Raw genomic sequence first — 21,069 nt, 5'->3', positions numbered from 1 at the left:
TTCAAACCAGAAGAGGATGAAAGACGGGCATGTGGGCGACTCACAGACCGTAGAACCGCCAGCAAATACGAACCGATTTCTCGAAATGGGAGAACGAGGCACCAGGTACTGTATATCTGATATAGAAGAATGTTGTCTCCATCCTCGTTGGGAGAAGCACGAAACTAAGTACGAAATCACCGTTGCAAGAAGGCAGCTATGGCGCAGCGCGTCCCGTGCAATGTGCAATACAAGGTATTTATATATCTTAAAAGACAACCGACCAAGTACGTAATACTCAAACATGGTCCCGTAACCAGCGTCCCTCATCTCAAGGTTATCACAAAGTTTCAGCCCCACCCCCCCCAAAAGAATCCCTCACCCAAATTCCAGCGCCAATAAGCCAGCCGCTCTTTCCGCTGTCGACCGGTCAACTGACCGGTTAATCGGGTGATCTTGATGCCGAGAGGCAAAACAGAGAAACAAGTCTCTCCCAAAGAAGTCAACCCCAATACGCGTCCTCTTCTGTACTCCCCCCTCGCCTCCCCAAAACCATTCCATCTGAAGAGTCCAGACGCAGTAGAAACAAAGCGCCAGATACTGTAAACGCCATAGATCGCCCCGCAAACCCGCAGTCCGCTTCCGACCGGTCGCCGCAAACCCAAATCGCCTTAACAATCTCACAAGAACGAAGAATCAGGAGCGCATAGATCTAACCAGGAATCTACCAGACCACAGTCCAGCCTCTGCCGAGGTTTGCATCATCGCCTTATTCCTCATCGCTCTGCGCGCCACCGCTGCCGCCATTAGCCTGGCTGCCTCCGCCATTCGAGGCGCTGGCACCGGCACCGGCGCTGGACGAGTTCGAGACCAACTTGATCCTCGTCGGCCCACTGGGCGTCGGTTGAGGTGTCCCGTCAGTTGCCGCCGTCGACGGTGCGACTGAGCCGTCTTTGGTGGCAGATCCAGCGGCTGCCGCTGCGGACGGGTCCTCCAGTGCACGCAGGTCCGGGTTCTCGGAGAGTTCCTTTTCGAATTGCTCTTTGAAATATGTCTGTTTGACAAAGAGTGTTAGTGGGAGGCTGGCTGATACAGAAGAGAGGAAAGTGGTAGGGTTATTGATTGGGAATAATAGCCAAGGTGCTCACCTCAATCAAGTTCACGTCCTGGCAGATTCCGCTGCTCTCCTCGTTGAACGTCCGGCAATTGGACACCATCAGGTCGAGATCCTTGCGCATGTCGCCAAGGCTCTGGTACTCCTCCCTCTTGATCTTCTTCTGGATGTCGTTCATGCAGATCGGGTTGGCAATGATGAGGTAATAGTCGCCCCAATCACGCTTGGGCGGGAGCTTAACGAATGGCCCAATGATGAGCCGCTTCGGCGGACCGTCGTCATCGCCGTCGGGGTTCTCTTGAGGCTCATCATCGTCCACTTCAAGGTTCATCAGGCCGTCAAAGATACGCTTGAGACTCTTCTGCAGCTTCTCGCGCACTTCGGGTGCGAGCCGGTTATCCGACCCGTTCAGGCCAACTGCCCTTGGACGTCCCTGCGGTCCGCGGCGCTTCTTAGCCGGAGGCTCGTCGTCACCTTCCTCGGCCTTGCGCTTGTCCTGGTTCTTGCTGCCCGGCTTGCGCCCGCGTTTTTTCACCGGCGTCTCGGCATCCTCGGTGCTAGCGCGGCTGGCCGCCGGCGAATTCTCCATGGACCCGGTCAGGAGGCCCTTCCGCCTCAACTTGTTCAGCTCACGCTTCTCCCTGCGGGCTGCCTTCCGCGCCGCGGCGGCTTCGGGCGTGTCCTCATCATCGTCGACCGCCATGAGCCATTGCTCCTCCGTAAGCCCATCGTCGTACTTAACCTTGGTACGCTCACGGGCTCCACGACCCAGGGCCATCTCCACTTCTTCCTCGACCGGGTTGCCCTCGTTGAGGTAGATGTCTGGCAGCTCGTCCTCCGTCATCAGACGCGGGACTCCTTGGCAGCCAGGCGCAGTGCCGTAGATGGGGTCGCGCGACCTCTCCTCATCCAGTTTCTGGAAGATGGCCAGTTCCTCTTCGTTCCGGGCAAGAATCATGTTCAACTCGTCATCGTCCATCTCCTCCTGCTCACCAGACTCGGCCATGTCTGCGGTCTCGAGGAGCGTCCTGAGCATAGCATCACGGTCGGTTTCAGACGACTTGTTGTCGAAACGACCTGCCTGAATGACCTTGCCATCCATGTCGAGCTTGAACCGGGCGCGCTCGAGGATCTTCTCTTCGACAGATGCAGAGCTGATTAGCCTCAGAATCCGCACCTCGTTCTTTTGACCGATACGGTGGGCACGATCCTGCGCCTGCAAATCCTGGTGAGGATTCCAATCGGAGTCGTAGATGATGACTGTGTCTGCTGTCTGCAGGTTCAGGCCAAGACCGCCGGCACGAGTGGACAGGAGGAACATGAAGTAAGGCGAGTCCGGCTGGTTGAACTGCCGCAGGAGCTCGGACCGATCTTCCGACTTCGTTGTACCGTCGAGACGGAGATAGTGGAGGCCGCGGAATCGGAGGAAGTCTTCCATGATGTCCATGATGGCCGTCATCTGGAAGAACATCAAGACGCGATGACCCGTGGCTTTGTACTTTGGGAGGATCCTGTCCAGGAGCTCGAACTTGCCGGCCGTTCGCCACAGAAGGTCGTTGCTGACATTGGCGGGGTTCATCTGATTCTCGACCTCGTCGAACACGAACGGGTGGTTGCAGAGCTTCCGCAGCTGCATGATCATGTTGCTCAAGCCGCGGGCACCGGTCTTGCCGCCATTGGCGTCGCTGACGGCAATCTTTTGGTGCGTGACCATTTGCTTGTACAGCCGCGCTTGCAAGGCAGAGAACTTGCACTTGATCACCTTTTCGGTCTTGTCGGGGAGGTCCTTCTCGACATCCTTCTTGAGACGGCGCAGCAAGAACGGCCGCAGCACCTTATGCAAGCGACGGATGACAAGAATTTGCTCTTCTTCCGTAAGCTCCATCTTGTCCTGACCACCAGTATTTGCGAACGGGGTGTTGAACCACTCGTCGAACGTCTTGGCAGATTTGAAGATGTTGGGCAAGACGAAGTTGAGCATAGCCCAGAGCTCGGCAAGGTTGTTTTGCAAAGGGGTACCCGTGAGAATGAGGCGGAATCGGGTGCTGTAATACTGCTGGATCGTGGCGCTCAGCTTGGAGTTTGCGTTCTTCATACGGTGGCCTTCGTCGATGATCATGTGGAACCACTTGATCTTGCTCAACAGAGGACGATCCTTGATGATGTACTCGTACGTTGTGAGCAGCACCTGGAACTTGCCTTGGCGGATCTTCTCCTGCTGCATCTTCCTGGCGTTCGGGGGACCCTTGTAGACCACCTTGGCGACCGAAGGCGCCCACTTGTCGAACTCCAGATTCCAGTTGGTCAGGGTACTGAGGGGGACAATGACCAGGTAGGGGCCTTGTTGGTGCTTCTTCTCGATCAGGTACGTGATCAAGCTGATCGTCTGGATCGTCTTGCCGAGACCCATTTCATCAGCAAGGATACCGTTGAGGTTGTTGTTGTAGAGAGACAACATCCACTGCAAGCCCTTGAGCTGGTACTCCTTGAGAGTACCGCCAACCAGGATGCTGGCCTGTTCCGTAACCTCCTCTTTGATGCGGTGGGCAACGGCGTAGTAATCAATCTTCCGGCCGCTCTCCTCGTCGTCCTCGTCAATGTCGCTCTCGTCGGGAGGAATATCGATTTGTTCGCCGTACCGCTCAGCGGCTTGCCGCTGCTGAGCGCGAACAGAAGAGGCGAGCTGTTTCAAGAAGCCATCGGTTTGGCGGAGCAAGTGGGTGATGCGGGTATCCTTGGCCTGGTCGAGCAGCTTGAGGTACGCCTCTTCGTCGTTCGCCTTGAGCGCCTGCAGACGCTGCTTGGCTGTCCTCTCGATCCTCTTCTGCTCTTCCTTCTCGATGTTGAAATGGTGAGCATACATAAGGCGACTGAGCCTCTGTGTCTTTGAGCGCTGAACCTGGCCGGCATTGAGAACCTCGTTCCGGTGGTTATAGACAGCCTGCAAAAAGTCGATGTGTCTCTTGCGCTCCCGGTTCTCGCGCGCGTCACGTTGTTGCTTCTCCAGCTTTTCGGTGACGCGAGCCTCGCGGACGTTTTGTTTCTTCATGCGGCGATAGGCGGCTCGGTTGGTGGTCATGGCCAAGTTGTCATAGTGCATCATCTGCTTCCCGATCCTGTCCCTCAGCGCCCGCTGCTTCGAGTAGAGAGCCAGCTTCTTCATCTCGATGATAGCCTTCCTCTTAGCCGTGTCGTCCGCCACGAGAGAATCTTGGGACGCATCCCAGTGTGCCAGGTTGCCGGGCAGCGACTTCAGCTCCGCGTATCTTGCGCTCATGCGGTTGAACACAATCTTCTCGCGATCGGCCCTCAGCTGCTCGAAGTCTATCCCCGTTGGGAAGATTCCCGGGATGATAAGACGGTTCTTCCGGCGACCATGGTCGATGTAAGAGATGGTTTGACGTACCAGCCCACCGTCATACGGAGACTTGACCGTCTTGAATGACTTGGGCTGCGGGACGGATGGAGCTTGGGCATCAGCTCCATTGGGGCCGGGTTTCGGGCCGTCCTGACTGGGGGCGTCTGAGGGGGGATTCGCGGTGGTGGGGGATTGCGTGCCTTGTTTTGCCAACGACATGCGGCGCCGCGCTCTGTGTTCAAATATCGCCCTCTGCATCTGGATGGGGACGCCGGCATTCTTGCCAAGCATCCTGAAAGCCTTGATCTGTGTCCAGAGAAGGTTGAGCTGGGCTTGTGTAAACTGACTGGCCTGGCCCTGCGCCGGCGCAGCTGTCGTAGTGTTGGCAGCAGGGGCGCCCGAGGTTGCCGGCAGGGCGGACGCGCCGAGCGAAGTTGTAGAGGGAGGCATTGTCGTTTGCGTCGTGGCGGGCTGCCCGGGACGACCAGGTTGGGTCCCATTGACAATTCCATTCGCCCCGTTTTGCATGGCCTGCTGCTGTTGCTGCTGCTGCTGCTGCTGTTGTTGTTGCATTTGCTGCTGCATCTGTAACTGCTGTTTCCGCAACTCGCTATGGCGCTGGAGGGCAGCAAGGATGGACTGAGTCTTGATGAACTCGGGGTCATTGCTAGGAACGCCCTGCTTCTTCATCTGTTGGAATCGCTGCGTGGCGGTCAGTACGGGTTGCCAATCACAGTGTGACGAGGACATATCACGTCGGTCTGGTGAACGGATGGGAGACGAACCATATAGACTTCCTGGGCTTGCTGCTGGGTCATGCCCGCCGGGATGGCGGACCCCGGTTGCACCGCAGGCGGCATCTGGACACTGGCCATGATGACGACGGCGATGTCAAATATGCCAACCGGGTTCAGTCACTCGGATTGCGACTTCAATGGCTGGGCATATCTGGTGGACGGCAGTCGCAATCGGGGCGGTTGTGGAACCTTGGAGGGGTGGGTTCCGACGCGGCGCACCGATAAACGAAGGGTGGAATGTACGAGACTGTCGCGTCTAGAAACGATGGTGAGAAATCGGCGACTGCAGCGACGCAGACGTGGGCCGACAAAAACGCGGATAGGGATGGCAACCCGGGGTGGGTGCAGAGGGGGGGTTGTCGCGTCGCTACGACGAGCGCACGATTGACGGGGGACTTGGGAGAGAGAGGGTGTTCAGCCGCGCCTGGGATGGCGACGTGCTGTGTGTGGGGGGAAAAAGGAAAATAGAAGGCCGATCGGCGACGTGGAAAAAGTGAGGAACGGCCAAAGGCGGTTGGGGCCGTGTGGTTGTCCGGTAGAATGCAGTGGGGTAGCGCGTTTCGCGGTCGGCGATTTCGAGATGGCCTCGATACGTCGCAGGCAGATTGGCGATTTTTTTTGATGCGCGCGGTCACCCGTTGATGGATGGAGGTTGAGGCAAGGCCAGGCGACAAGATTGAATGGCGCGGCGATGCTGGTCTGAGCTGTTCTGCAGGCTCCGCGCGAAGATCCTAGCACGGCTTACCTAACGCTTCCATGCGGCAAAGTTCCTGGCCGGCGCAAACCGGCGAATGAGGCGCAGCTTGCCACTGCCCCACCGGCAGTTGACTTGTTTGGCGTTCAGCAAGAGCTTCGTTTTTTGCCTTCCACAGTGCAATGTAGACTAACAAAATATCCTTTCGTTATATTACTTTACCTGGCAATCTTCGTGTCCCTAAGATCATCTCACAGGTCCCTCAGGTTGGACTAGGGCGGGCGTGTTTGCACATGGGCTCCCTGACCCATTCTCATTACCGGCACTGCCCATAGTGTCGAGCATAGCCAATGGCACAGATGATGACAGATACCTGCATCCCAAGGCAACCTTATCAGCGCCAATGGTCTAGTGGTTAGGATTCAACCCTTCCAAGGTTGAGGGGGGGGTTCGATTCCCTCTTGGCGCAGAATTTCTGTTTTTGCGCTACTTTGCTCGTTTTTTTGTATCCCTCCTGTATTTTCCCCTTTTATTGTCCAATGAACGATGTCCCTCTTATGCTCGTGTGCAATCAGACAGTGCCATGGTGTGTGTACAAACGACTCGTTTCTGTTATTTCCAACCAAAAAGACCAAGCAGCGCACCAGGTATCATGACTCCCATAATAGAATTCCGTCATTCTCGGCCTGCCGCCCCGAACGCCGTAAAAATCACACCAAGAAAAAAAGTACACGAAGTCGCAATCACCATCACCTTTTGACCCTCTTAGCATCTCTCCCCTCCTTCGCCTCGTCCTCCTCGTCGCTCAGCTCAGCATACTGTGTCACAGGCTGCGTCTTGGCCCAGGCGCTGGTGAAGACGGGGTCCTTCTTGGCCACCTCGGCGTACTTGAGCAGGGCCTCGCGCGGGTCCTCGTGCAGCATCCGGCTGAGCGGTATGTTCTCCTCGATGTGCTTCTCGTCCGGCTGGCTGCGCATGAAGGGGGTGATCTGCTGCACTTGGGGCCGGTACCGGTCGCGCGACGTCTTGCCCGAGGCCGAGACGCCGCCGGCGCCGCGCTTAGCGGAGGGGAGAGCGCCCGGGGTGACGATGGCGTCGGGCGACAGGCCGAGCTGGCTTTGGTCCATGGTGAAGGCCGGGTCGTCGTCGACGTGGCGTTTCTTGGGAGCACGCGACATGACCTCGAGGGCGCCGCGGGTGGAGAGCGAGGGGTTGTAGAGTACGCGGGTCTCGGCGTTGGCGGAGCCGGTGAGGATCTGGTTGATCTTGGGGTGCCAGTTGACGGTGATGAGGGGTATACCGGGCGTGATGGGAGTGACGTGCTCCGGGCGGAGGTTGGCGGGGTTGAGGAAGTGAAGGTGGCCGGATGCGGAACCGGTGATGATGTACCGGGAGTCGGGCGAGTACTTGATGTTGGTCGTCGGGTACCGGTCCGAGGTCGAAGGGTGGTCCACCTTGACGAGGGGCTGCTTGAACTTGCGCGTATCCCAGAGCTTGATCAAGCCGTCGCCTCCGCGAGTCACCACCATTCGGCCATCGGCGCTGATATCGATGCCGCCGGTCCAGGTATCGGGCCGATGCGCGTCTTTGATCTCCGCCGCCGGCCTGGTGAACGGTCCATTGCCGCTGTACATGACCAAGGACCCGTCCAGAGCAGCAGACACGAGGACCGGGCTGTTACCCTGCGCGGACGCGCCCCAGGCGACGGCCGTCATCCTGGTGCGCCCGGCGGAGCCTGCCGCCTTCGACTTGAAGACGATGACGTCCTTCTGGCTCCTCTTGTTATTGACGTCCCATATCCTGAGTGTACTGTCTGACCCTGCCGTGACGCAGAAGTTCGGGTCGGCGGGGTGCCATGTGCCCGATGTTACCTCGCCGACGTGGCCCTTGGTGTTGTTCATGTCTCGCAGATACATGTCGCCCTTGACGAACTCGGTTACTATGCCTCCATCCCTCGACATGATCTTCGCCTGGGGGTGTGCAGTGACGCAGAGGAAGACGCTCCCCGAGTGCCGGCTGAACTCGAGGTGCTGGATCGCGTGGGAATCAGCGGGCGCCGACTTCTTGGTCTCCCACGGGTCGATGCTCTTGAATGCTCGCAGCGTTGTGGGCGTCATGGCGGGAAAGTCGTGGAAGTTTACTTTGCCGTCGAGAGAGCCGGTGACCATGCGCGACCCTGCGGGGTCCAGGGCGATGCTGGTCACGGCGCGCTCGTGGGTTTTAAGCACCATCTCGTGCGTCACTGGGAACTTCTCGGCCACGTCTTCCTCGTCGGATTCGGAGTCGTCCGAGTCGCTGTCGTCGCGGTCGTCACTGTCGGAAGCGGGCCGTTTTTGTTTCGGTGCCGCAGGCTTCTCGACTTGTCTCCTTGTCTGCTCAATCTGCGCGGCGACATTTGCCTCCTTCGTTGTCTTGCCGAATGACTTTGGAACGAAAACTCGCAAGGGATCGTCGGAGCCGAGGACGGGTTCTTCCTCGACCCTGTAGTCGTCGTTCTCGCTGTCGCTCATTTTGGAAGACTGCTCAGAATTGGCCTGGTGGGGAGTGGTCTGGCCTGCAGGGCGATTGGGAAGTTGATTTTTTGTTGTACCAAGCGGTACGGAGTACGGTGTACTAAGTGTTGTGCACGAAATACGTCAAACCGACCCGGGTGTTAAGAGTTTCTGTCAAACTCTTGGCTAGTGGCCCACTGCGACTCGATCGCGGTCTTGGCAGTGTGAACCTTGCTGGCTAAAAAGCAGGCACGGTACCAGGTAAATGCCGTTTTAACAGCATCCTACGCGGTGCTTGCAAGCACGTACCTTTTTGTATTTTCTCCTTCTCCTCCTCCTCCTCCTCCTCCTCCTCCTTCTCTTCTCTTTTCTTTTCTTTTTTTTTTCAACTTCTTTACGGCTCTTCTTGATGAGAGATTATCATTTCAATAATTACACACTATCTGGCAATTTAAGACATTCTACGTCGTTAAAGTACTCTCTATCTTGCTTGACACGGTACCCAATTCTCGATTTTAGGCGGCCGCGCTGACAGTTTGCTGTCCCTCCTTCGCCTGCTGTGCTTTCTTGGCCTCCAGCTCGGCGAGCCTCTTCAGCTCCTCCTGTTTCATCTTCTCCTGTATCCGCACTCGCTCCGGGACTCTGGCCTCCCTCGGCCCCGTGGCCTTCCACCCGGGCAGCCTGTCCTTGCCCAGCGCGCGGAGGGTGACCTGCTCGACCAGGCTGTAGTTGCCGTCCTCGCGGTCGAAGCAGTGCTCCGTCTTGAGCGACACGGCCGGGTTGGTGATGATGCGTACCCTGCGCAGAGCGTTGCTCGACGGCGCGTGCAGCATCAGCGGGTGCATCAGGTACACGTCGCCGACCTGGCCCGTGGCCTCGACGAAGTTGCTGCAGCTCTTGGCCACGTTTCGGAAGAAGCTCAGGTCCTCGTGCTGCCCCTTCTCAAATCCCGGTTCCCCCCGTGGCGTCATACGCGGCGACACGCCCTCCGGGTGGTCGTAGAGGTGCTTCGCGATCTTGGGGATCGCTTCGGGGCAGATGATGGTCCCGCCGCCATTAGGCACGATGTCTGTGAAGATCGGTGTCACGAGCAGCGCCTGCTCGCGGCTGTCGAGGTAGTGGACGAAGAAGTCGCCATCCTGTGCGGTAATGTCAGTTACGATTCAGCTCTGTCCAAGGTGAAAAGGACGGAAGCCGCCAGGGACCGACATACCACATGCCAGTCAGGAAGATCTTGTGGCGGGATGGGCTTGCCATCGTGTTTCGCGTCCCCGAGGTTGACAATCAACGAGTCCCGCCACTCCCTGGAGGCCGGGTCGATGCGGTCCTCGCCGCCGCACAACTCGCAGATGGCCGCCCAGGCGCGCGGCGCAAAGACGGCGGGGTCAAACTTCCTGTGGCCGGGCATGTTGGTGCGCAGGCGCGTCCAGGTGGACTGGTCGTTTGGATCCATGCCCAGGCGAGTCCACATATTGGCGGTAACCTCTTCGGCTTGCTCTCTGGTGAAAGCGTTGGAGATCCTGCGGATGAGGTTAGACGGCTAGACTTGGACAGGACGGTATATGGGTCCGTCAGGAAAAGAACCGGGCTAGTTGGGAAGGGATATATGCCATGCTGCCATGTGCGTGCGCGTGTTCATGTGCGTGTACACAATACAACACCAGCGGAAACATGGGCAGAGCAACGTTTGGGGTTGGTGACGGGGGTGTCGAGGTAAGGTCAGGCACCCAATTAACTAAGGTAGGTACCTGGTAAGGAAGGTATGGATGGAAGCGTAAAAGTCTGGTACCGAGAATTCACTTACTTGATCCACCCGTGGGTAAGGAAGTGCTCCTTCTCCTCGGGGGTAAGAACCGATGTGGACGACATGGTTTTGATGATTTCGAAATTCAACGCAGATTGACAGCGGCAAAAAGGACAAGGTAATTATGGATTTTGTGTTCGTCTGCTCTCTTGTTATCTTCTTTCCGGCCTTGGCTCGTTTCCTCCAGTTTGCAGCATCGCGGCCCCTTTTATAGACGTCCGGTGCCTCCGACTCGGGCCTTGATCGGGCGTCGACCGGGTTTCCAAAGCACACCTCGTGATCGCCGTATGTCTGTGTAAAACACACGCCCATCCTATCTCCGAGGTGCGGGGGAGGCAGTTCTGGTTTAACCAGCGGCATCCCATTGGACATCGGAAGGGCTTCCCGGGGATAACGGCGCCGTGGGCTCATTCCCACGAGTGATAGCGGGTCGCTCTGGACCCGTCAGCCCGGTTGCCAGGCTCCGGAGGAACACCCGGGGGTGAGCCGTGGGTAAATTGATTTGAACCGAGTCCGGGATCCTGGGTGTCGCACCGGTACATACTGTGTAGTGTAGCGTTCATGTAGTGTGCATATATGGGCTAGTCTCGATCGAGTGACTCTTTGAAACTGGGTCTGGCGCTCGTAAGCGGGTCGCAAAAAAGTTCCCCAAAAAAAAGAGCAAGCAAACCGGCCTACTTGAGTACACTAGACCCTTATCCTAAATTTGTTCCTGGGCACGCCCCGCTGTGCCTAAGTTCTGGCCGGCATGCCCACGCCCCTCCAGCCCATCCCTAAGATCTCCACGCAACTGACGCCATGGCCCTCAAGCTTGTCGCGAAGACCCCCTTCTCCCTGTTCCTAGAATTGCTGCGCCGAGCACGCGGAGCCGAGAGCGGAGGCGGGGCGGTGGAGTGGAGCAAGTGGGCCGGTCCACCTGTCATCCTACACTAGTCCCACCTGTTTTTCCGGGCGCCTTCAGTGCTTCCAAAAGTTCCATTTCGGCTAACCGTCTCCGGACTTCTAAGCCTCTCGATGACTTCACACCGAACAGCCCCACGCGTCGAAATGTCCACAGATCCAATACCCGATGATGAAGATTACGTATCAGAAGAGGACTCCGATTTCGCTCCCGACGATGCGCCGGCAGAGGAATCCTGTGTCTCTGACGACGACGAAGACGAGCCGGCCGACGCCGAGCAGCCAATCCCGGCAAAGAGGAAACGAGAGGGAGGCGATGACGCAGCGGAAGATGCCGGGTTTGAGAACTCGGGAGACGAGGCAATAATCGAAAAGGGGAAGAAGCGACTGAAGAAATCCAAGAAGCAAGATGACGAGCAGGCGGATGAGGACGAAGGTGGCGAAGGGGGGTTGATCAAGACGCGCCGGATGCGCGCGGCCGAGTATGCACGCCCATGCCAGCTCTACGTTTCACGGGAGTCGGTTGGCTGACCGTCTTGCGATAGGAAGGCCGAGAAACGGACAGCAGTCGCAAGTGGGCCGGTCACAATCGACGTAGACGCGCTATGGGCGCAGATGATCAGCGAGCCAGTCGTCGGCCGGAGGTCACTGGAAACAGCAGCTGCCGCGCAGCCAAGAGCGGACGGGAACAAACCACCTTCACAACCCCAGTCGACACCAAGCAAGCCTGACGAATCCGACCTCATCCGCATCAAGCGAACCTACAACTTTGCCGGCAAAGTCCACACAGAAGAGAAGCTCGTCCCTCGAGACTCGGCCGAGGCAAAGCTCTACCTGGCTGAGAAAGGCGCGGATGCAGCGTCCACAGATGACGACCCGGCCGCAACGCAGAAACGCATGCCCCGGAAAGCCTTCCGCTCCGTTTTTGAGCCCGTCGCAGCCGAGAACCTCTCTCAGCGGTCAGATCTCAACCTGGCCATGTCTGAGCGCCTAAAGGCTCGCGAGCGGGCCAAGGAGGCCGAGGCCAAGAAATTGAACACGGTAGAAAAGAGCAGGATGGACTGGGCCGGGTTCGTGGATCGAGAAGGCATCAAGGATGAACTGGAACTGGCCGGCAAGTCAAAGCACTCGTTTGCCGCGAGGCAAGAGTTCTTGGCGAGGAGTGAGGCGATTCGAGAGGAGGAAGCGAGGAGGTTGCGGATGGCTGGAAGGGCATGATGTTTGCCATGTGGCGTATGATTCACGGAACCGGATGGTTTGGGATGGCGCTGGGATGGATACCCTGCTGGCTTTATGATTTGCAATTCCTCACGAATACGTTCACAGCCGGCTCTCTTGCGCAACTTAACGCACAAGAGCTATCTGGCAAGCATTAAACGGGCTGGACCCTTGGCTGGTATACTACTTCTGCTGGAGGCTTAGTTGGCCGGACTATGCATACAACAGATACGCGGTAGACGGAGAGATACCGGAAGCAAAATTTTAGGTCGCTTTATGGAAGGCTCTTACTTGATCGCCATGGCCACGGTAGCTCGCCTGGATAACGATCCAACAATCGCTCCAACTTGGGATGACAGTGTGTCAATATGTTCCGTCACTCTCACCGCGCGGCGCGGCGTGATCAGTAATCGACACGACCCACTTCCCTCCGAGTCCCTCGGCCGGAGTTGCCCCACTGGGTCGGAGCCAAGCAGCCGGACCAGCAATGTATAAATGCCGTGCTTCTACTCCGTAGCTACTTCCTACCCTACCGATTGAACGTGCCATAAGCGACTTACACACCGGCCCATTCCCACTTCACTGACACAGCACATCATGTCATCAATCAATGCTCGCCAAGTAGCCCTGGTGGTGGGGGCATCACGGGGCATCGGCCGCCAGATCGCCATTGACCTGGCCAAGGAAGGCTACGCCGGTACGCAGCAGCGCAATCCCCGTTCCGCCCACTGATGCCGCCCAAGAAGCCAGCAACACCTGACCGTTTTGAAAAGTCGTCGTCGCCGCCAAATCCACCACGGCCGAAGCCAACCTCGCCAAGCTCTCCCCGTTTCCCCCAAACCCCAATTCACCCCAATCCACCATCACCACCGTTGCCCGCGAGATCACCCTCGCCGGCGGCGAGGCCACCGCCATCCCGGTCGACACGACCAAGTATGAAAGCATTCAGGAACTCATCGCCAAGACGATTCAGGCAAGTAGTCTGCGCAACCCCACCCACCATCGCCTCTGCTTGTGTGAACCGGAGTGATGATGCAAAACAAACAACATCAAGGAGAAATAATAATAATATTTCCACCAACACAATCTAACCGCTCACACAACAGGTCTACTCCCGCCTCGACGTGCTCGTCTACAACTCGGGCGCCATCTGGTGGGGCCCCGTCGCCACCACGCCGATGAAGCGCTTCCAGCTGATGCAGCGCGTCAACGTCGAGGGGCTGTACGGCGTCGTGCAGGAGGCCCTGCCGCACCTGAAAGCGCGGGCCGGGGGGAGCGCGGAGAGCGCGGGCGAGAGGCGAGGGGCCAGGAGCATCGTCGTCTGTCCGCCCATCTACAGCCGCTTCTTCCGGGGAAAGACGGCCTATGCTATCGGCAAGGTCGGGATGAGCGTGTTGGTGAAGGGTCTGGGGATGGACTTCGAAAGGGAACGGTTGGTTGAGCAAGGGTTGGGAATCGCGGGGCTGTGGCCTGCTGTGGTGAGTGTTCCCCTCGCTTTCTTTCTCGCTGTTTTTTTTTTTTTTTTTTCCCTTTTGCTTTGGGCGATTTCATTACTAGGCAGAACTCCTGGTTGTGGAAGGATGCCGAGAGAAGCGAATCGGGTGGTAGTGGGGAATGTAGAAAGAAGGCGCGACGGCCCGTGGAGTAAAAGGCAAGGGCTAACCAGTTCCTTGCACCCTCTAGGCGATCGAGTCGGCCGCAACAGAGCAGTTCACCAGCAAAGACCCGTCCTATGCCAAGGACCTCCGTAAACCAACTATCTTCTCAGATGCCGTCCTGGCCATGCTGCGAGTTCCGGCGGCCGTGGTGAACGGCCAGCTTGAACTGGACGAGGACTTCCTCCGAAAACAGGCTGGCATCACCGACTTCTCCAAGTATTCCGTTGTCCCAGGAGCGACACCGCGGCGCATCATGCCTGCGGAGCTACCTGACCTGACCGTAAAAGAGCAAGATGATGAGGGGATGAGAGTGGATAGCTCAAGGCTCTGATCCTTATAGATTCCTCTGTTTCGATTTCGGCGCCGAATCATCAGCCGAACCATTCTTTTCTGAGCAATGTACATCGCGGAACCAAGCTAGAAGCATCGTCCTAAGAGGCAAGCAAACCGTTGTCTCGATACTCTTAATCCTTTAACCAGTCCTCATGACAGAAGAGCAGCAATGCAGAATATGCATGGGCCACCTCAGCCCCTTGGGTTGGACACCATGTGCTTCCCATTCTGGTCAAAATCTTCTCTGGTCACCAAGCCGTCGGGCCTCCTCCGCCATGTGCTCGCATGCTTTCGTCATCCTTTTTGTCTTCCTTACGAACGTCTTCCCCGGATGGCACAGAGGTCATGAAGTGCGGTGAAACTTCGTTGTTGTTCCCCTCCTTGACGCGATTCGGGTGGTCGCGACAGTCTCGGCCGCATACCTTGTTGGTGAGGTTCTCAATTACCGGATATTTGACTCGTTGGGGCCTCCACGAGAGAACATTGGCAGCCTCCAACCGCTTGAACGTCCTCCTGTCGCTTGCCGGGCTCTGTAGCCAGTCGTGATAGAACGCCTGGCGCGCCGTTGGCCTCTTGCCGCTGTCGTAGGCTAGGCATCCGCAAACGAAGCGTTGGGCGGCGTCGGATATCCTGCCTCGGGGCTCAAGGGAAGTGAATATCAGCCCTAGATACCTGTCGACATCCCTCTGGTTTCTGAAGACAGTCGAGTCAAGGTTTGGAAGTTCTTGGTACCCTAGAAATAGTTGTAACGTGAGCATGCCGATTGCCCAAATGTCTACTGATAGATCGTGTCCTTGACCTGGAACAGCGCACTCGCTGAAGATGATCAGACTCCCACCGTTCGCAAGGACACTGGCGGCTGAGGATACTCACGGCGGCCGATAGAACCGTGTTCCGACAGCAGATTTCAGCCTCCCAAAGCCGCAGATTCCCGAGTCTCCGAAGTCTGAAAGCATGATGCGATAAGGGACCTGAGGAGTTACGCCGCAAAGAATATTCTCCGGCTTGATATCGCGGTGGGCGACGCCTTTACTGTGAATGTAGGCAACCCCTCTGAGAACCTGACGAATAATCGATCGGATCACCCACTCTCCCAGCGTTTGATACCGTAGAAGAAGGGAGAATATGTCGCCTCCAGTTGCTAGTTCAGTGATGACGTATCTACCGGAAATCAGTGTTCGGATCGGAATCGCGGCCTCGCAATTGCCGAAAAGCTTACATTGTCTGCTCCGTCTCAAACGCGGCTCTGATGGAGAGAATGTTTGGCTGCATGGTCAGACCAAATCATCTCACCAAAGCAGTGTCTGGATGTAACCATACATGATCGAGGGTGCTCAGCAAGCTCGCCTCTTGGCGAATCCTCTCCACTTCTTTCGATGTTCGTGAGTGCCTGCCGATGTCGTGGACCTTACAGACGACATGTTTCCCGGTCTCGAGCTCGGTAGCCAGGAAGACCACGGCATGACCGCCATTACCAATCGTCCGATCCATGACGACGTACCGGTCTTTAAAGAGCTGTAGGTGTCAGACACAGGCGCCAAAGCTTGTTGGGAAACGCTTCGTACCTCAGTCTCCTGCCTCTGGACGAGGCTAAGGGTGTACGAAGGCTGAGTGTTTAGCAAAACGCTGTACGTAAGCCTCAAATGTGGGTGCGGTCCAATGGTAATGATGTCTCCATCGTCCAGCAACTTTGAAGGCGAGAGCCTCGCTCCTTTCCCAATAATTTGCCCGTTCACCGCTGTCCCGTTTGAAGAGCCCCGATCGCGCACGAACACGAGCGGTGGGTGTATGTTCTCTTCGTCCACGACGATGGAAAATATCTCTAGCTGACATCTGGAAACCACCGGGTCTGCAAATGCGACATGGTTTCTGACTTCGTCCCTGCCAACCAATACTGTCTCATTTGGGAAGACTAAAAAATGACCTGAACTCAGCGTTAGAGATCCAGCCGAAACGCAAACCGGCGTTGGTGGTGTGGCGGGTGAGAGTCAAGGCCTGGCTACGGCGACAAATTTCCTACCTGTACTTGCGAAATCTTGATTTCTGTTCTCCCATGTCACTTTTCCTATTGCCGTCGACGACATAGGCGTGGCACTTGACATTTCAGCTGGGCAAAGGGAAGTGCGTTTATGTTGATGTTAAACCTCAGCTTGCCATTGAGCAATCAGCAATTCTGACCTTGGGCTACGAATATTTCTCAGTTAATTCAGTGCGAATATAGTGAACCTCAGGCATTCTCGAGTAGAGCGAAAATGAATTCAGATCTTGGAGCTAGTTACTCAGGAAGGAGCGCTGTCAATTGCACACTGATTGAGCTTGCCCTCTGCGAGTGTAATCACAGACTTGCAATTCTGAGCCAATGTGGGAAGTCGCACGGACCCACAACAAGACGACAGGAAACCTGAGAAGCTTGGGCCACAGACAGCAGGTGCAGGTTACCACGTGACACGATTACCCCACAGGGCTAGTTGCCCTCTGCCCTAGTTTAAGTCTACTTCCCCTCCCCAAAATCGACCCTCGTTCTTTTTCTACAACCATCAACGCAAATTCTCATCACGAAGTTACATGTAGGTGCCGCCTCAACAACAGAAATATTCATTGCCTCCTACTGACTCCAGAGCAGTCAAGATGAGAGCGAAGTGGAGAAAGAAGCGCGTTCGCCGCCTCAAGCGCAAGAGAAGAAAGATGAGGGCGCGGTCGTAAGTTTTGCCACACCACCTGCGAGGCCTGCCGAGTTGGCACTGACGGCTCCCCAGCAAATAAACGCCCAACGCCACTCGACCTCAACCAGTCCCCGACATCAAATTGGTCACCCAGTGGGTTGAGCATTGCGACTGCGCCGACGGTCGCATCGAAGCTCGCCACTGTCTGACGCCGTCCGTCGCCATGCGACTCAAGAAGTCTCGGCATCACGAGCGCTTTCAACAACGATGTCTTCTTTTCACGGCAAGGCACCTCGTCAATTTGCTGGGCCGCAAGGCACGGGACGGTTCGGTGGCATCATGAGTTATGGAAACGATTGGTTGCCCGTCAATGAAGGTTGAGCTGGAAACAGGCGTTTACCGGGACTCGGGCAAGCTGTGCCTCGATAGGAATGCGAATCCTGAATCATGATTTGCAGGAATTGATGATGCTTGGCTTCGAGTTCATTGTGCAGATTGTGCTCCGACCATTTGTCAATGTGTGATTTGTGTGCCACAGGCGCTACATGCTCCAATGTATGCTTGGGGGGTCGGTAGTTTGTGTCTATGGCTCTACGGAGTATTAATTTTGGGTTTAGAACTTGATGTCATCAAACGTAGGTCTAGGTTACGACTGCGAGACCCGAGTGCCGGCATATTCTGAAATTGTTAAAACCGAGGTATTCAACACTTCCCGGTATTTGACAGCTTATTGTGTGCAACACCGAATCTGGTATTATTAACCTTTGTGACGCAGCTATATCGAATTTGCGTTCTTGGTGTGCACCTTATTCTGGAGCAACGGTGAAAGTGGTGGGTAGTCAGCACAGTGCAGGAAGGCGGTAAGGCGTACTGAGCGGGTCCAAACGCCGGCAGAAAAAAAAGTCGCCAGGAACAAGTCCTTCGCAGCCGAAAGCTGGCGCGCGGGTAGGAAACCAGCGATTTTTAGGGCGGCCATTTCCGAAAACCGACCAAGTGAACACAATGCCTGACTCAGCGATGAAGAAGCGTAGGAGGCCGGAGGAGGAGACACCTCAGTCGAAAAAGAAAAAGGTTGAGATTCGAGAGCAAAAGCCGGCCGTCGCCCCCGCCTTCCAGGTCACCAAGTTGCTGAAGCCGCAGGTATCCCCTCCTGTCGTAGGTGAGAGACTCTCTGGCGCCCAAGGTGTCTTCAACAAAATAGCGAAATTCTGACCTGGATGTAGCGCTTACCCCTGGGATTTCTCTCCCCGACTCCTTCTCCTTCGATGCCTACGAAAAGGATGCAAACTCGACCGCCAAAAGGCGAAAGAGTGGTGGCCTGCCCCCGCCCTCCGAGATGGCGTTGCACTCCTCGGCGCACAGGACAGTAGACTACACTGCGCGAGAAGAGCGGTCGAAGAGCGTGGATACTGTTCTCAATCACTTTCTCGCGGTCATCGACCCACGGACCGGAGAGGTGGAAGTCGTTCAGGCGAAGAAGATGGTTGTTCGAGGGACCGTCCGATCGAAACAAGCGCCGAGTGAAGCGATGCAGGTGTCCAATGCCAGACCGGTATGGCTAGAGCTTTTGCAACGTCTTTGGTGATGGGCTTGGCGCTGACCAACTTTACAGACTCATTCAGAGATGAGGATGGAGCTGGGCGAGACGTTCGGGACGAAGAAGGCGAAGAAGGCCATTCAGGCTGTTGCAGAAAACGCAATGCTCGCCGCCAAGTCGCGTGGGAAGCTGGGTGAAGACGACCGGGCCCTTGTGGACACCATCCGAGACTCCAGCCAGCACATGGCCACGCGAGAAGAGCTCCAGGCTGTTGTCGACATGGCGCGGCCGGTGCCCCGCGGCAACTTTGACGCAGATGAGATTCAGGACGTCTACGTGCCTGCGCAGATTATTGGCGCTGAGGTGCTCAATGCGGTACCAGTCATGGATTGGCAAGAAAAGGTCAGGAAACTGGAGCCGGTGCAAGTCCCTGCTCGCTTCGTTGCTCATCGCATCGTCCGTGTCGCCGGCAATGAGGATGATGTGCAGAGGTTGAAGCTCCTTCGCTACCTTCTCTGGGTTATCACTTTCTGGTCGATAACCAGACAAGGGAGAGAGCGTGGCACACGGAGTATAGCAAGGAGAGACGACTTGCGGGAGGCTCTGGCGCCGGCGCCCGAGGTCGTGATCGAGAACATCCGCCGCAAGTTCTCAGACAACGGGGTGATGCGCAAGACGCACATCGACTTGCTGATGACACATTGTTGCGTTTTTGCCAGTATCATCGACAATTTCGAGGTCAATACGCTTGATCTTCGGGAGGATCTAAAGCTCGAGCAGAAGCAGCTCAACCAATACTTCATGGAGATTGGGGCCCGAATCAAGCAGACCAAGTCTGGGGACAAGGTCAACCACATCGCCAAGCTTGCGTTGCCGCTACAGTTTCCTAAGATGCGGCAGCCAGCGAAGAGGAGATGAAGCGGGTCTGGCTTTGCAGTGCCTCGGGAAAAGGGTATATTTCACGAGCGAACCTTGTTGGCGGTACGGGTTCGTGTTTGGTGCGGGACAAGGCAGCTTCGGGCCGCCGGGGAAAGGGTCTTGGCAGAGACCCAGTGAGTCGGCCCGGAAGCCGCGCACTTACCATCGGCTGCCGGACATGCACTTGGACAGAACTTGACTAGACTATGAGCTTTCATCATCAAGCTTCAGGACAAAGTGATGAAACAAACTAGCTGTAAAGATTTCGCACACGATGATTGCTTTGTTCCACTTACAAGTAAACTACACATCCACATCGAGGTTTCGCGAACGGCACGGGGCGAGCGGGGGCCGGATCGTTGCAATTTTCTCCGTAGGTCCTTTCCCGCGGCCAGCAACCCGCACCTCACACCCCAAAACCAGCGAACCCTGCACCCAAATGGCAACATCAACTCGGGTTAGCACAGACCACGGCAGGCAGAGGGGACCGCTTCGGCCGACGCCGTAGGGCTGATCCTGATGTCCGGTTGCCGTCGCCAACCCCTGGCAAGCGGCACCGCGAGCCGCATCGACCACGTGGAAACATGGCACTCCACAGCCCGCCGCCGGGCAAATCGCCCACCATGACGCCATCAACATTTCGCGATCCCCACGATCTCGATGCGCTCCTGGCGCGTTTTCCGGATGATGCTTGCGACGACATACTTCGAATGCGCCCGTCCTGCGTTTAGGCTGCGGGATTCGTAGAAATAACCGTTGAAAGCGCCGTAGTTCAATATGCTCTATCACGGATCCCATATAAAATTTCAATGCATCGTACTCTAGCAATGGTTCATTTCCTTCCCGACGCGGTCGCGGTGACTGAACTTGTCGGTTGTGAAATGCAGTTTTTGGAGGTGGCTCTTGAGGCGGTTGCTGCCTGCAGGGGCGCATCGGCCCACTTTAATCACCGGTCTGCGCTTCTGATTGGTCGCGTGGCTTTGGAACCTGAGGACCACTCGGCCAACCGGCCTGCACGAAGCGGGCAGAAACGCGCGCCTCTCGCTCCCTCGTCCCCGACACACTCCGTTTCCTCGTGACCCAGAGCAATCGAGACCCGGATTGTTCCTCGTCAAAGAGGACGGGTATGACCTTTTTTTAATCTGTCGCCCTGGTTCGGCATATTGCTTGTCTGTAGTATTGTCTCGTTTTGCCAGCGACGTCCTCTGTCGCATCTTCGGTTCGCGACTGCAACATCGATCACGTCTTCTGCGGCTCGCATTGGCAGCTCAGCCGGTGCCCCCGTACGACCAAAGTTTCCCGTCCTTCGCCAGCAATCCGGTTCCTTGTACCGTCAGCGACCATAGAGCTTCCTTTTCGGTTCATTTACTCGTTCATCGAGATTGTGGAGTAGGTGCTCCCCTTCCCGTCGATGGTGGTTGAATAGGCGTTGCGGAGCCCTCTCTCTCTCTCTGTCGGGATGGTTTCTGCTCTGCGTTAACACGTCTTTGAATAGCGCTCGTTTGTATCTTATCACGTCAACACCGCGAAACTTTGGCAACACTACCTGTGTTTTACCGATTTTACCGATTTGCACCTGTAGCCAGTCAACCTTGTCGTTCAGT

The 21,069-nt window shown here is 56.5% G+C and overlaps 9 protein-coding genes and 1 non-coding gene across 10 annotated transcripts; 5 read left to right on the top strand and 5 right to left on the bottom strand.

Moving 5' to 3' along the window:
- Window positions 1-118: 118 nt before the first annotated feature.
- MYCTH_115909 (SNF2-family ATP dependent chromatin remodeling factor like protein) lies at window positions 119-5,326 on the bottom strand (the record flags this gene model as incomplete). Its single annotated transcript, XM_003662767.1, has 3 exons — window positions 119-1,033; window positions 1,128-5,153; window positions 5,237-5,326. The coding sequence occupies 3 exons, from the start codon at window positions 5,324-5,326 to the stop codon at window positions 749-751; spliced, it is 4,401 nt and encodes a 1,466-aa protein (XP_003662815.1). The 3' UTR covers window positions 119-748.
- A 1,013-nt stretch (window positions 5,327-6,339) lies between these two features.
- On the top strand, window positions 6,340-6,411 carry MYCTH_t96. The gene has a single exon. It is a non-coding gene; the product is annotated as a tRNA-Gly (tRNA).
- On the bottom strand, window positions 6,406-8,551 carry MYCTH_2303871 (uncharacterized protein). Its single transcript, XM_003662766.1, has one exon. The coding sequence runs from the start codon at window positions 8,450-8,452 to the stop codon at window positions 6,692-6,694; it is 1,761 nt and encodes a 586-aa protein (XP_003662814.1). The 5' UTR covers window positions 8,453-8,551; the 3' UTR covers window positions 6,406-6,691.
- A 398-nt stretch (window positions 8,552-8,949) lies between these two features.
- Window positions 8,950-10,328, bottom strand: MYCTH_81258 (uncharacterized protein; the record flags this gene model as incomplete). The annotated part of the gene is made up of 3 exons (XM_003662765.1): window positions 10,239-10,328; window positions 9,648-9,954; window positions 8,950-9,573 (listed from the first exon to the last, which is right to left on the bottom strand). Exons 1-3 carry the CDS (start codon window positions 10,301-10,303, stop codon window positions 8,950-8,952), a joined length of 996 nt encoding a protein of 331 aa, XP_003662813.1. The 5' UTR covers window positions 10,304-10,328.
- Window positions 10,329-10,979: 651 nt separating this feature from the next.
- Window positions 10,980-12,672, top strand: MYCTH_2303867 (uncharacterized protein). The gene is made up of 2 exons (XM_003662764.1): window positions 10,980-11,620; window positions 11,684-12,672. Exons 1-2 carry the CDS (start codon window positions 11,286-11,288, stop codon window positions 12,354-12,356), a joined length of 1,008 nt encoding a protein of 335 aa, XP_003662812.1. The 5' UTR covers window positions 10,980-11,285; the 3' UTR covers window positions 12,357-12,672.
- Window positions 12,673-13,413: 741 nt separating this feature from the next.
- MYCTH_2303864 (uncharacterized protein) lies at window positions 13,414-14,470 on the top strand. The gene is made up of 2 exons (XM_003662763.1): window positions 13,414-13,834; window positions 14,040-14,470. Exons 1-2 carry the CDS (start codon window positions 13,535-13,537, stop codon window positions 14,343-14,345), a joined length of 606 nt encoding a protein of 201 aa, XP_003662811.1. The 5' UTR covers window positions 13,414-13,534; the 3' UTR covers window positions 14,346-14,470.
- On the bottom strand, window positions 14,471-15,195 carry MYCTH_2303862 (uncharacterized protein). Its single transcript, XM_003662762.1, has one exon. It carries the CDS (start codon window positions 15,103-15,105, stop codon window positions 14,596-14,598), a length of 510 nt encoding a protein of 169 aa, XP_003662810.1. The 5' UTR covers window positions 15,106-15,195; the 3' UTR covers window positions 14,471-14,595.
- Window positions 15,196-15,202: 7 nt separating this feature from the next.
- MYCTH_2303861 (uncharacterized protein) lies at window positions 15,203-15,862 on the bottom strand. Its single transcript, XM_003662761.1, has 3 exons — window positions 15,668-15,862; window positions 15,567-15,613; window positions 15,203-15,508 (listed from the first exon to the last, which is right to left on the bottom strand). Exons 1-3 carry the CDS (start codon window positions 15,836-15,838, stop codon window positions 15,217-15,219), a joined length of 510 nt encoding a protein of 169 aa, XP_003662809.1. The 5' UTR covers window positions 15,839-15,862; the 3' UTR covers window positions 15,203-15,216.
- A 1,027-nt stretch (window positions 15,863-16,889) lies between these two features.
- MYCTH_2133976 (uncharacterized protein) lies at window positions 16,890-17,661 on the top strand (the record flags this gene model as incomplete). Its single annotated transcript, XM_003662760.1, has 3 exons — window positions 16,890-16,914; window positions 16,971-17,046; window positions 17,104-17,661. Coding segments are annotated over 3 exons (170 nt in total), but the record flags the coding sequence as incomplete, so codon positions are not given.
- Window positions 17,662-18,222: 561 nt separating this feature from the next.
- On the top strand, window positions 18,223-19,779 carry MYCTH_2303859 (uncharacterized protein). Its single transcript, XM_003662759.1, has 2 exons — window positions 18,223-18,562; window positions 18,623-19,779. The coding sequence occupies exons 1-2, from the start codon at window positions 18,347-18,349 to the stop codon at window positions 19,463-19,465; spliced, it is 1,059 nt and encodes a 352-aa protein (XP_003662807.1). The 5' UTR covers window positions 18,223-18,346; the 3' UTR covers window positions 19,466-19,779.
- Window positions 19,780-21,069: the final 1,290 nt, after the last annotated feature.

Source organism: Thermothelomyces thermophilus, chromosome 3 (genome assembly GCF_000226095.1).
Source record: "Thermothelomyces thermophilus ATCC 42464 chromosome 3, complete sequence".
In the NCBI taxonomy this organism is placed as follows: Eukaryota; Fungi; Ascomycota; class Sordariomycetes; order Sordariales; family Chaetomiaceae; genus Thermothelomyces; species Thermothelomyces thermophilus.
Note: the sequence above shows the minus strand (reverse complement) of the source record. Positions and strands in the feature narration are given on the sequence as shown.